Here is a 14194-nt window from a genome sequence, read left to right on the forward strand (position 1 = left end):
GGATCTGGTTTATTCTTTTTGAGGTTGCTAAGGTACAGAAAGTTTGTTTTTTAAAGGTAACAGTTATTCACCAGTTTATAAACAATTCAGTAAAAATAGATTTCTAAGGGTCTTCAATTTGTAATTGATAAATCATGCATGCTGAAATAGTTGGCCTTGATTCTTATTCTCCTTGAGAATGTAAAATGTTTATCAACACATCAAGATTTACAAATATAGGAGAAAAGAAAGAATTGCACTGTCAGTAATATGAGGATATACATTTCTCTCAAAACGCTCTAACGTAAATAATAAAGTGTGTTAGAAAATTTGGTCTAAATTAAGAATAGGATCTAAGAAACACATAGTCTACTTTGTTACAACCCTGTTTGGGTCCTACTGTGAGTTAAAGGCCTTTTTTATTTCTATTATATTGTTTGTCTGCTGAGTTCTGGCTATGTAATTAAAATTTCAGGAGAAGTAAGCTCCTGGTGAATGGGGTGTCTCTGTAAGATGTTTGCTACCTACTGTCTAAGTGGGAATGCAAGACTTATCTTGAGAGTGAAAAAAACGTGGAGCCATATTTGAGAGTAAATCACACTACTTCCTGAACGGATACTTGAAATCCAGTCTTCCTGTAGTTTTAACAAGAGCTGAACCAAGATCTCTGGGTACCTCAGAAAGACTAATCACATGGCATTGCTTCAAATTGTGTTGAGGAATAGTAGGGGGAAAAGTCAATCTTCGTTAATAAAAAGTTTATGCAGAAAGAATTTCAAGTATGATGCAGAATGAGTGCTTAGAAAAACAACAGACAAAGTATTCCCTACTTTTTTGCAGTTCTTCCCTGTCTTCTATTGTGATCTTTCTGACTCTGGAGGTACTTTTCAGTTGACACAAAGTTCACAAAGTACAGAAGTAACATAACATGTCTTCCACCTTCTTCTCTCCCACCACCTTTCCCTTTCCAAAAGCAACTAATGTTGTCAGTTTTTTGTGCACCTTTTCAGAGTTATGAAAGTATTTATCTCCAGCCTCTTCATCTAAGCTATTATATTAAAGCGCTCAAAGGCCAAGTGAATCACTTGTTTCTATAAGGAACGTAAGTACTCTGTATTACCATTTCAGAATTTCTTCTGACTTCGTAACTTCCAAGCACTGAGTGGTATGCTCATCACAAAAAATATTTAGAAGTGTTACTTTTTCACCCACTTGAGGGCACTGCCTACTTAGTAGGAATGTGACCAGCTTACAGTTTGAGTTTATTGCAGTGATATATTTGCGACTCAGAGATAAGTGCCCAAGTACCAGTTTGGCTATCCTGCTTCTTTATCCAGCTCTGGTCACCTGTATCATCAAGGAAGAGCCCAGTGGTAAAGGACCCAGGTTTCGGACTCAGCAGTGAGCAATCCTCGTTTTCCAAGAGTAGAGTTACTTTTTCTGAAGCTCCTCTGAGTGGGACCTTAGAGTGGCTTTGTTGTCAGCCATATTGACTGACAGCCATATGGTCCCTGCACAAGCTTGCCTTTTGTTTTCTATCCAGTATTTCAGAACATGCTCCCGCTTTCTCACTCTCTCCCTACTTCCCATCTTTTCTTTGCTCCTCAAATCTCTCACTCTCCCTCCCCACAGTCTTACTCAAATTTCTCAAGCTATAATCTTTAAGAGGGAATACTCTCATCTTCCTGTGACCAGATGGACAAAGCTACCTGTATGAGTATCTGCCCTCATTCTCTCCTCTTCCCTTCTGTGGTTGCCCTTCCTCTCTCTCTCTTTTGCAACATGAATCTTTCCTTTTTACTGAATAATTCATCTTTATCTGTAAGATGCTTTCTAGAAGCCTCCATCTTAAAACAACAAAACTAAACCATGCTCCACTGATCCCCCTTCCACAGCAGCTCCCGCCCCTATTGGTCTCCCATGGTCTCACCTGTACTTTACATACAATGTCTTCCACTTGGGTCTCCCTACTTGTCGCTCACACCACCCTTTCTCCACAGAAGCAGTCAGTGGGATTATTTTAAAATATGTCAAATCATTTAACTTGTTTTTGCTTTTAAAACCCATTCAAAGGCTCCCCTCTACACTTAAAATAAAATCCATTTTCCACATTTTGCCTGCAAGGTCCAGTGTGAACTGCCTCCAGCCCAACCCTCCTGCCTCACCTCCAGCTACTCACCTCCTTGCCTACTTCCTTGGCCATACAGGCTTTTCTTCGGTTACCAAAAAGCACCAAATTCTCCCCATCCCTATGCCACCCTCTTAGAACTTTTGCCTGGCATTCTCATTCTACAGCTTCCGAAGGGACTGGCACGTTCTCTTCCTGCTGGTTTAATTGTTACCTCCTCAATGAGTTCTTCACCAGCAGGTCCAAGGAGGTCCTTCACCCCTGCTTGTCTCTATCCCAATGCCATGTTTGTTTACTGCCTACTACTCCATAGTTTGTTAACATTTGCTTGTTTAAGACTCTGAGGGCAAGGACTATGTCTGTTTTGCTCACCACTAGGTAGTACCTGGCACATAGTATGTGTTCCTGGTACCTTTGTTGAACAAGTGAGTGAATGCTGTCTCATAAGCGAGGCCTAGCTTGGGTTAATCCGTTCCGTTAGAACAGAGAGCCAGTCCTTCAGTTGGGCTGCACGCCCCTTTAGAATCACAACATTTTGGAGATTGAAGAGACATTGCAGGGCTTCTATCCCACTTCTGCCATGTATGTCCCTCCCCCCATCGTCCTGCATTTCCGTATCGCTCAGACCCAGGCTTGAGTTCAGGGGCTCTCTTGCTCTCAGTCTCAGCATGACAGGGAGGCAGCCATTACTCCTGTCTTCTCATCTCCTTTGGGAGCAGGAGTATGGCGCAGTGGCTGAGGCTGTGGGTCTGGAGCCAGAGAGCTGGGGTCTGAGTCCTGTCACTGCCACTTACTAGTTATGTGATCTTGGGCAACTTATTTAACTTCATTGTGCCTCACTTTCCTCACATATAGAGTTAATCACCGTACAGAGTTGTTGCGATGATTCAGTGAGTGAATGCAAGTAAAACATTTACCACAGTAATGCTCAATCCATGTTAGCCGTAAGCCTTTCCTATCTCTACTTTGTTTTTCATTATCTCCATTAACTCTAGTCTTTAAAAAAAAATGTATTGTAGTAAAATATACATATCAAAATGTATCATCTTAACCATTTCAAGTATATAGTTCGGTGGTATTAAATACCAGGGGTGCCAAAAAATGTGTATAATCTTTAAGAGGTGTTATCTATGTATTACTTTTTGAAGTTGAATTGAATTACGTAGCAATGTGTAATATGATGTTCACTCAAAAGATAGCGTTAATCAAATGAATTCTAGTGTCATTCATTGTATTACAATTTTAATATGATTTTTTCCTTTCTTAAAATGTGTATGCATTTTCTTGGCACCCTCTGTATATTCATAATGTTGTGCAACATCATAATGTTCGCAATCAGCCCCACCACCCATCTCTATAGCTTTTTGCATTTTGTAAAACGAAAATACTATACCCATTAAACAATAACCCACCATCCCCGTCCCCAGCCCCTTGCAACCAGCATTCTACTTTCTGTCTTTTTGAATCTGGCTACCCAAAGTAGCTCAAATAAGTGGAATCATACAGCATTTGTCCTTTTGTGACTGACTTACTTTACTTCTCATAATGTCTTCAAGGTCCGTTCGTATTATAGTAGGTCTCAGAATTTCCTTACTTTTTAAGGCTGAATAATATCCCATTGTATGTATGCATTACATTTGTTTATCCAGCATTCAGTGATGGACATTTGCATTGTTTCTACCATTTGGCTGTTGTGAATAATACTATGAACAGTGATGTACAAATATCTGTTCAAGTCTCTGCTTTCAGTTTTTTTTGGGTATGTACCCAGAAGTGGAATTGCTGGATCACACAGAAATTCTATTACTAGTTTTTGAGGAGCTGCCATCCTGCACCATGCTGCTGCACATACAGCAGCTGCACCATTTTATGTTTCCACCAACAGTGCACAAGGGTTCCAGTTTCTCTACATCCTTGCCAACATCGTTTTATTTTCTGTTTGTTTTTATAGTAGCCATCCTAATAGATGTGAGGTGGTATTTTGTTGTAGTTATGATTTGCACTCCCCTAATTATTAGTGATATTGAGCATCTTTTCATGTGCTTATTGGTCATTTGTATATTTTCTTTGGTGAAATGTCTATTCAAGTACTTTGCCCATTTTTAAATCAGGTTGTTTGGTTTTTTGTTATTCAGTTTCAGGTCTCCACGTATTCTGGATATTAAACTCTTATCAGACATATTATTTGCAAATACCTTCTCCCATTCTGTGGCTTGCCTTTTTTACTCGGTTATAGTGTATTTTTATTTTTGTTGTTGTTGGGGAATATTGGTGAACAGTGTGTTTTTCCAGGACCCATCAGCTCCAAGTAAAGTCATTCTTTTCTTTCTTTCTTTCTTTCTTTCTTTCTTTCTTTCTTTCTTTCTTTCTTTCTTTCTTTCTTTCTTTCTTTCTTTTTTTTAAAGATTTTATTGGGGGAGGGGAACAGGACTTTACTGGGGAACAGTGTATACTTCCAGGACTTTTTTCCAAGTCAAGTTGTCCTTTCAGTCTTAGTTGTAGGGGGCGCAGCCCACCATCCCTTGCGGGAGTCGAACCGGCAACCTTGTGGTTGAGACGACTTGCTCCAACCAACTGAGCCATCTGGGAGCTCAGCGGCAGTTCAACTCAAGGTGCTATGTTCAATCTTAGTTGCAGGGGGTGGAGCCCACCATCCCTTGCGGGACTTGAGGAGTCGAACTGGCAACCTTGTGGTTGAGAGCCCACTGGCCCATGTGGGAATCGAACCGTCAGCCTTCGGAGTATGGAGTATGGAGCTCTAACCTCCTGAGCCACCAGGCCGGCCTAAAGTCATTGTTTTCAATCTAGTTGTGGAGGTTACAGCTCACTGGCCTATGTAGGAATCGAACTGGCAACCTTGGTGTTATGAGCACTGCGCGCTAGCCCACTGAGCCAACCAGCCGCCCTATAGTGTCTTTTGTTGAGCAAATTTTTAAAAATTTCATGATGTTCACTTTGTGTATTTTTTTCTTTTGTTGCCTGTGCCTTTGTTGTCATGTCTGAGAAATCACTACCAAATGCAATCTCATGAAGTTTTGCCCTATGTTTTCTTCTAAGAGTTTTATAGTTTTAGGTCTTACATTTAAGTCTTTGATGCATTTTTGAGTTGATTTTTGTATATGGTGTTAGATAAGGGTCCAACTTCGTTCTTTTGCATGTGGCTATCCAATTTTCTCAGCACCATTTGTTGAAAAAATTGTCCTTTTCCCCATTGAATGATCTTGGTACCCTGTCAGAAATCATTTGACCATCTATGTGAGAGTTTATTCCTGGGCTCTCTATTCTATTCCATTGGTCTAGATGTCTGTCTTTATGCCAGCAACACATTGTTTTGACTACTGTAGCTTGGTAGTAAGTTTTGAAATCAGGAAGTGTCAGTCCTCCTGCTTTGTTCTTATTTTTCAAGGTTGTTATGGCTATTCACGGTCTCTTGAGATTCCATATGAATTTTAGGCTGAGTTTTCTATTTCTGTAAAAGGCTTCCTGGGGATTTTGGTCAGGATTACGCTGAATCTGTAGATCACTTTAGGTATTGACATCTTAACAATATTGTCTTGTAATCCAGCAACATGGGATGTGTCTCCATTTATTTATGTCTTATTGTTTTCACCAATGTTTTCTAGTTTTCATTGTAGAAGTCTCTCACCTTTTTGGTTAATTCCTAAATATTTTTGTTTTTTGATGCTATTGTAAATGGTATTGTTTCTGTAATCTCCTTTTCAGATTGTTCATGGTTAATGCATAGAAATGTAACTGATTTTTGTGTGTTGACTGTATGCTTCTACTTTGCTGACTCTGGTTATTTGTTCTAACAGTGTTTCTTTTTGGTTGGACTTATTAGGGTTTTCTACATATAAGATCATATAATCTACAAACAGAGATAACTTCCCTTATTTCTTTCCAATTTTATGCCTTTTATTTGTATTTCTTGCCTAATTGTTCTGGCTAGAATGTCAGTGTTATGTTGAATATAAGTGGCAAAAGTGGGCATCTTAGCCTCGTTCCTAATCTTAGAGGAAAAGCTTTCAGTGTATCACCGTGGAATATGATGTTTCCTGTGGATTTTTCACAGATGGCTTTTATTATGGGTGATAGTTTCCTTTCATTCCTAGTTTATTGAGTGTTTATCCTGAAAGGGTGTTGAATGTTGTCAAATGCTTTTTCTGCATCAATTGAGATGACAATGTGTTTTTGGATTTTTTCCCCCTTCATTCTGTTAATGTGGTCTATTACATTGATTTTTGTAAGTTGAACCATCTTTACATTCCAGGACAAATCCCAGTTGGTGATGGTGAATAACTTTAATATGCTGTTGAATTCAACTTGTTAGCATTTTCTTGAGTATTTTTACATCAATGTTCATAAGGGATATTGGTCTATAGTTTTCTTACAGTGCTTCTGTTTGGCTTTGATTTCAGGGTAATGTTTGCCTTGTAGAATGAGTTAGGAAATGTTCCCTCTTCTTCAATTTTCTGGAAAAGTTTGAGGATTGGTGTCAATTCTTCTTTAAATGTTTGGTAGAATTTCCCTATGAAGCCATCAGGTCATGGGCTTTTCTTTGTTGGGTGATTTTTGATTACTTATTCAATCTCCTTACTGGTTATAAATCTGTTAAGATATTCTATTTCTTTATTATTAAGTCTTAGTAGGTTTTGTGTTTCTACGAATTTGTCCATTTTGTCTAGGTTATCCAATGTGTTGGTGTATAGTTGTTCATAGTACTCTCTTATAACCTTTTTATTTCTGTAGAATCGGTAGTAATTTTGCCACCTTCATTTCTGATTTGAGTCATTTGAGTTTTTTTCTTAGTCTGTCTAGCAAAAAGTGTGACAATTTTGTTGATCTTTTCAGAGAACCAACTCTGGGTTTCATTGATATTTTTTCTGTTCTGTTTTATTTATCTCTGCTCTAATTTTTATTATTTCCTTCCTTCTGATAGCTTTGGGTTTAGTTTGTTCTTTATTTTCTAGTTACTTACTTGTAAAGGTAAGTTTTTGATTTGAAGTCTTTCTTATTTTTTAATGTAAGTGGTTATAGCTATAAATTTCTCCCTTAACACTGCTTTTGCTGCATCTCATAAGTTTTGGTATGGTGTATTTTCTTTTTCATTTATCTCCAAGTGTTTTTTTTATTTCTCTTGTCATTTCTTCTGTGAGCTATTGCTTGTTTAAGAGTATATTGTTTAATTTCCGCAAATTTGCAAATTTTCCAGTTTTATTTCTGTTGTTGATTTCTAACTTCATCCTGTTGTGGTTGGAGAAGATACTTTGTACAAAACCTATCTTTTTAAGCCTTTTGATACTTGGGCGGCAAGATGGCTCAGTTGGTTAGAGTGCGAGCTCTTAACAACGAGGCTACTGGTTCAATTCCCACATGGGATGGTGGGCTGTGCCCCCTGAAACTAAAAATTAAAAACAGCGACTGGACTAGGAGCTGAGCTGTGCCCTCCACAACTAGATTGAAGGACAATGACTTGGAGCTAATGGGCTCTGGAGAAACACACTGTTCCCCAATATTCCCCAATACAAATTTAAAAATATAACTAACTAACTAAATAAATAAATTTATTGAGACTTAAGTTTGTGGCGTAACATATGGTCTACCCCAGAAAATGTCTCATGTGCACTTGAAATGATGTGTGTGCTATTGTTGTTGGGTAAAATGTTCTGTGTATGTCTATTAGAAATAGTTGTTTCATTGTGTTGTTTAAGTTTTCCATTTCCTTACTTGTCTTCTGTCTGTTCTATATATTATTGAGAGTGGGATATTGAAGTCTCCAATTCTTATGGTAGTGCTGTCTCTCTCTTCAGTTCTATCAGTTTTGCTTCATATATGTTTGCCAGTCTGAAGTGCGTAAATGTTTATAATTGTTATATATTCTTGCTGTATTGAGGTTTTAATTAATACATAATGTTCTTTATGTGTTGTAACCTTTTTTTGACAGTCTATTTTGTCTGATACTAGTATAATCACCCTGCCCTTTTTTGGTTGCTGTTTGCATGGAATATCTTTTCCATACTTCCATTTTCAGTCTATTTGTGTCTTTGGCTCTAAAGTGAGTCTCTTGTTGACAAAATATAGTTGGATCATGGGCTTTTACCCATTCTGCCAATCTCTGTCTATTATTTGGAGAGTTTAATCCATTTAGGTTTAAAATAATTAATGATAAGGAGGGACTTCTGCCATTTTGCTGTTTGTTTTATATGTACCTGATAGCTTTTGTCCCTTATTTCCTGCACTGTTGTCTTCTTTTGTTTTCTAGGTGAGGAGACAGATTCCTGGTGCTTTAATCTCTGCTATCTTACCAGAATCCACTGACTCTAGTTCTTTTTTTACAGCACTCGTCCAATAACTGATTTAGTCAGTTTTAATAGTCATCTATTCTTTGGTTTCTTCAGCTTGTTCTCCTTCTCTCTGTCACTTTCTCCTTTTTTTCTTCTTTCTAATTCAGTGGGTTTTTTTAAAAAAATCTTTTGGAGGTAACAGATTCTTTTAAGAATTTGAAAAAATAAAATCTATGAATTATCTCGCTAGAAAAATCCATATATGCATAATCACCCAAAATAAGCAGATAATTCAGAGGTCCATAGATGCCCTGATATCTCACCATGTCCATCTTGACTGGAGTCCCTATTAAAAGATGCATCTCTGTCATCTTTCTTTGTCACTATGGGCAGAAGACAGCAACCCTGTCACAAGATGCTCACTAGGAGACTGGTGAATGCGAACTGTCCTCTCTGAATACAGCCAGAAAAGCCTCTTTCCCAGAATATGAAATCATGCTACCATTTTCATGTTTATCCAGCTGCATGCCACTAAACTCATACATGTTTGAGGTAGTTATTTATACCTTACAATACAAACTTGTGATTGCTACTCATTTGGAATATGTAGGGATAACAGACTAGTTTAAGTGAGAACAATTTGAATTAATTAAATTGTGTGTGTGTGTGTGTGTGTGTGTGTGTGTGTGTGTGTGTGTAAGCCTGGTTTCCTTTCAAGAAACCAGTATAGCAATAAAAAATAATACATATGTATGTATATGCCAGTAGTGATAATAATAGTCAACTATTTTCTAGATGGACAGTCTTTCATTGGGATCTCTTTTTACACTTTAAAAACACTTATTATTGTCATATTAATTACTGGTGTACAAAAGTGTTGCGAAAGTCAAGGAAACAATCTGGTCCTTTAAGGGAATTAAGTGTTTGTTTGGCAAGTGTTCCTTTCAAATTCTAAATTTGGTTAGTAAACTAAGTTTTATAGAGGCAATTGTAGCATTAACAGCAGCTGAGAGAGTCATGCAATCCCATGTGGCAGGTACAGCCAACAACCATGAGTCATGGAACCATTGCCCAGACAGACCCTCACAGTGAAGCTCAGCCCCTCTTGATCTGCAGATGAGGAAATAAGGTGGCCCAGAGAGACCACATGACTTGCTGAAGATCACACAGTTGATTTATAACAGGGATTCATACTTTTACTATAAAAGTGAGAATTTAACCATAAAAGATAATCAGAAAATTCTCCTAGTCCACCAAGTTAGTTTATTTTTTAACTGATTTAAGTCCCTCCAAGTACAGCGCAGTTGTCATTCCGGAATTCTCCCAGAACCCCCTGCATTGGCTGAGGACTCCTCCTAGACCACCGCCTGCATCTCTCTTCCATAGCTCTTGCTATATATTTTGTTTCGTTCTATTTTTGTACTTGTATAGGAATGGAGTAACTACAAGCAATATCAACATCCCTTCCTCCTATTTTTGCTACAGTTGAGTTTTAATGATCTCTGAGAGTGCTTTTTTTAAATTATTATGGTGAGCCTGGGCAGTGGTGTTTTCAGGATGTCATGGTAGGTTAAAGCATATAGTCTATGGGCGTTTAACTTATCTGACAGTGGAAAGCTGTCTGAGCCAGGCTGATTCTACTGAACAAACTTGGGCGGGGTGGGGCCTGCACAGTTGATGGCAGAGTGATGGCCAGCTGGAGGTGAACAAGCACCCTTTGTTCTAGTAGCTAAAACATAGGAATGAGAATGGAATCACCTTTATGAACCTTAAACTGCTCCCTAGGCCAAATAGGGACTACTAACACACATAAGAACCTGAAACCTTAGTGATAGTGAGATTCCATCTTTGATTCATTTATTTTCTCTATTTAAACTATTATCAAACCTACAAACCAGAGTAGAGAATAATATTTTGAACATCTGTGTACCCACCAGTCATCTTTATTGTTATTTTCTATTCTCTTCCTTCCCTACCCAGAGGCCACTATTACGAATTTGGTGTCTGTTACTCTGAGATTCTACATTTGACTCCTTGGGGCTCCCTCCTGTGTATGGGGACAAGAGCTGTGTCTTGTGGCAATAAAATCATAGTTTTGGAGCCATTGTGAAACTTACAAAGATTTGAAATGTGGCAGTGAGATCAGACTGCAGAGCCAAAGTTTCTCAGACCCTGGATTCTTGACTACAGTTGACCCTTGAGTAAAATGGGTTTGAATTGCGCAGGTCCATATATCCATAGATATGTGGATATTGACTTTTTTCAATAAATACCTGTACTGTTTTCAATCTGTGGTTGGAAGTTCTCTGATTCATAAGGCCAACCGTATGTATTGATGTATACCATTTTTTTAGGTAGGGGACTTGATCATTCGTGGATTTTGGTATCCGTGTGGGGGTTGGAATGTCTTGGAACCAATTGCCCGTGGATACTGAGGGTTATTAAGTTTTTAGGAATCAAGATTTGTTTATAGATTTTTTGACTGGGGATGGGGGTTGGTGCCCCTGATCCCCTTGTTGTTCAAAGGTAAACTGTAGTTGGGATTTCTTCAAGGGACAGAGGGATGGCGGCCTCTGAAAGTCACTCATCGAGGTGAACCTCAAACAGACACAGTTTGAGGAACTGTATGGGTTAGGGTAGTGCTTTTCAAACTTTTTTTGGTTGTAACTCCTAATAATAAATAAATTTTGCATTGTGACCTTGACACATGCACATGTATACACACACAGAATATATAACTTCCGAATAAAAAGTTTTAATGAAATAATAGTTATTGTTTCTTTGTTAGTTACACTGCCATATAGTGTATTTTGTTATTTTTACAAAAGCATTGTCTTCCGATAAATCAATTTGCATAGCTATGAAACAACAACAAACTCTAGAGAACTGTTCTTTGTTTCTTGGAGCCAAAGTTTTTAAAAGGTATATTTAGTTTAACATTGCTGAACATTTTAATAAAAAGCCCTTTTCTACCACGGATCTAAGCTTGAAGATTTATGCTACAATTTACTAATAACAAATCCCATGTAAAACTAAGCAGAATTCAAAGCGCTGTTGGAATTTAGATGATTCTGTGTCATGCTACTTCTCCTCTTTAAGGCTCCCAACCCTCTGCAACCATTGCTTTGAGGCAGCCTGTCTAGATTAAGTAAACAGAACTTGAACACAGTGACTTAGCTATACTTTATTAATTCGTGGTTGTTAAGCCACAAAATCAACCTTTCCAAATAAAACTGAGTGTAAGTCAAACTGCCAAGTAAAAAAGAACAGCTATCAAGCCCTCAACTCTCCTTTTCACCATAGTTTACCTTTATATAATGCTAAATGAAATGACGTGTTGCTTCATATGTATTAAATGTCATCAATTTTTGTGTACCCAGGCTGTCCTCCTCCTCGCATCAGGTGCCTGGTCGTGATCAATGTAGCAGGGGTGCATATAACACCTTTGTTCAAAGACGTTTATATAATTGGACTCAGAAAGATACAGTTTTTGCCTCTAGGGAAGCATAGGAGGAAATTATGTTTAATGTATATTAAACAAGCAGTAGTTGGAGATTATGAGCTAGATTGATTGCAAGATACGAAAAGGAGTCAGCTTGCTTCCAAATGTTAGCAAGTCGCTTTAAACATTAATAAGGTAGCTGGTTTCTAAAATCTGGGAAGAGAGGATTTTGTTTAAGCCAACTATTTTCACAAAAGAGGAAGTGCAGTTCTACCTGAGGAAATTTAAATGGGACTGTTGAATAACTAGGAAAGAATGTCTCTTTGGGACGAGAGGGCAAAGAAGAGTTCAGTGGATTTTCAGGCAGAATAACAAATGTGACAGCAGTACTTTCTGTGCACGCATTTATATATGTGACTTTGTGTAACTTCTGCAAAAGAAGTTCTTAAACTTTGGTCTTACGACCTCTCCCCACTTTTAAGAATTACTGAGCATTCCGAAGAACCTTTGCTTATGTGGCTTATATCTATCAATTTTTATGATTTTAGGAACTAAGACTGAGAAATATAAAAATATTTCTTGATTCATTAAAAAAAATAATAAACCCATTATATACTAACAGGAACATATTTTTCTTTAAAAAGCTGTATTTTTCAAAAAATTCAGTGAGAAGAGTTATTGTTTTCTGTCTTTGCAAATTTCTTTGATGCCTGGTTTGATAGATGGCACTTGGATTCTCATACTCACTCCTGCATACAATCTATTGTGATATGTTGTTGGGTTGAAATACATGAGGAAAATCTAGCACACACAGATAAGTAGTTGAGAAAGAGAGGAACTTGCAGCCCCTATGAAAGGGACTCCAGGACTCCAGGCGTCCTTGGGTCACACATTGAGAACCGCTATCCTATAAAGTAGTTTGGAAGAACATATGAGTGGTGAGATCATTAGCGATCCTAATTTTTTTTCATTTATATGTATTTTCTACAATGAAGATGGATTACTTATGCAAACTATAAATGAGAGAGGAAAAAGCATGAGTATGTTGAGGAAAGATTTTGGAGGCCTTAGAGACAGAGGCAGAGAAATTTGTATTTGGGAAACCAAGGAGACACTGTAATTTCTTAAATAGGAGAATGACCTGTTAAAAGTTGTATTTGGGAGTAAATAGATTAGAATTGGAAGAGAGAAGCTACTTTAGAGGTTGTTGCAGTAATCTAGGTTAGTGGAGAGGTGGGCCGTACCTCAGATATTGGTGGAAATGGAAAGTCTCAAAATCTGAAAGAAATTTTGAAAGCAGAAACACTAAGACTTGGGTCTAGGGAATAAAGGAGAGGGAAGAGTTTTCAAGTCTAAAACACTTGAAGAATATTTTCTCCCTTAGGTTCAACTGTAACCTTTTCTGAAAATTATCCTGAGTAAGCTGATTGAAGTCTTGTCTTGTGTTTCAGAGCTGGCCAGTCCATTCCAGGGCTTAGGAGAAAGTCAGCACGCTTCCCACCCCAAGACAGTCACGGTTACTACCAGAAGAAAAGGGGGACCTATGACATCCCTGGAGAGTTACCTGCCGCTCATTTCCCATAAGCCCTGCAGGCAGTGAAGGGCTGTCTGTCCAGTCGCTGTGTGTAGTGGACGCCTGCTGTCCACCTCTTATGCACTCCAGCACCCCCATCAGCTCCCTCTTCTCCTTCACCAGCCCAGCAGTGAAGAGACTGCTAGGCTGGAAGCAAGGAGATGAAGAGGAAAAGTGGGCGGAGAAGGCAGTAGACTCTCTAGTGAAGAAGCTAAAGAAGAAGAAAGGAGCCATGGACGAGCTGGAGAGGGCCCTCAGCTGTCCAGGGCAGCCCAGCAAATGTGTTACGATTCCCCGGTCCCTGGACGGGCGGCTGCAGGTATCCCACCGCAAGGGTTTGCCTCACGTTATTTATTGCCGAGTGTGGCGTTGGCCTGACCTCCAGTCTCACCATGAGTTGAAGCCCCTGGAATGCTGTGAGTTCCCCTTCGGCTCCAAGCAGAAAGAGGTGTGCATTAACCCCTACCACTACCGCCGGGTGGAGACACCAGGTGAGTTTTCTTCGCGATATCACGGTTTATTGTAAAAGTTAACAAGGTATGTCCCAGTTGATGGAGAGTCATGGGGTACAAGCAAGACAAGCACGCCTCCCCAGAGAGAGAGGGGTGGGGAGGGGAGGTTCAATGTTTAGGGACTAATCCCAAATTCTATAGTCAGAAAAATCTGGAAAGAAGAATTTTCATTTCCGTATACTTGCAAGGTCTGTGTGATTTTTGAAAACTTCAGTTTTATTTTGATGTGTTTGGGAGTCATCATCATCATCATGCTTTTCCAGTTCTGGGGCCTTT

The 14194-nt window shown here is 38.7% G+C and overlaps 1 protein-coding gene across 3 annotated transcripts in view; it reads left to right on the plus strand.

Annotated features, from left to right (window-relative positions):
• SMAD9 (SMAD family member 9) overlaps positions 1-14194 on the plus strand; it is an 81786-nt gene that overhangs the window by 36692 nt on the left and 30900 nt on the right. For all 3 annotated transcript variants that reach the window (XM_074330010.1, XM_074330012.1, XM_074330011.1), the window contains exon 3: positions 13285-13897. In XM_074330010.1, the coding sequence (XP_074186111.1) occupies positions 13486-13897 (412 nt within the window). In that variant the 5' untranslated portion in view covers positions 13285-13485. The remainder of the gene's footprint in view (positions 1-13284; positions 13898-14194) is intronic.

This window comes from Rhinolophus sinicus, linkage group LG04 (assembly GCF_036562045.2).
Source record: "Rhinolophus sinicus isolate RSC01 linkage group LG04, ASM3656204v1, whole genome shotgun sequence".
In the NCBI taxonomy this organism is placed as follows: Eukaryota; Metazoa; Chordata; class Mammalia; order Chiroptera; family Rhinolophidae; genus Rhinolophus; species Rhinolophus sinicus.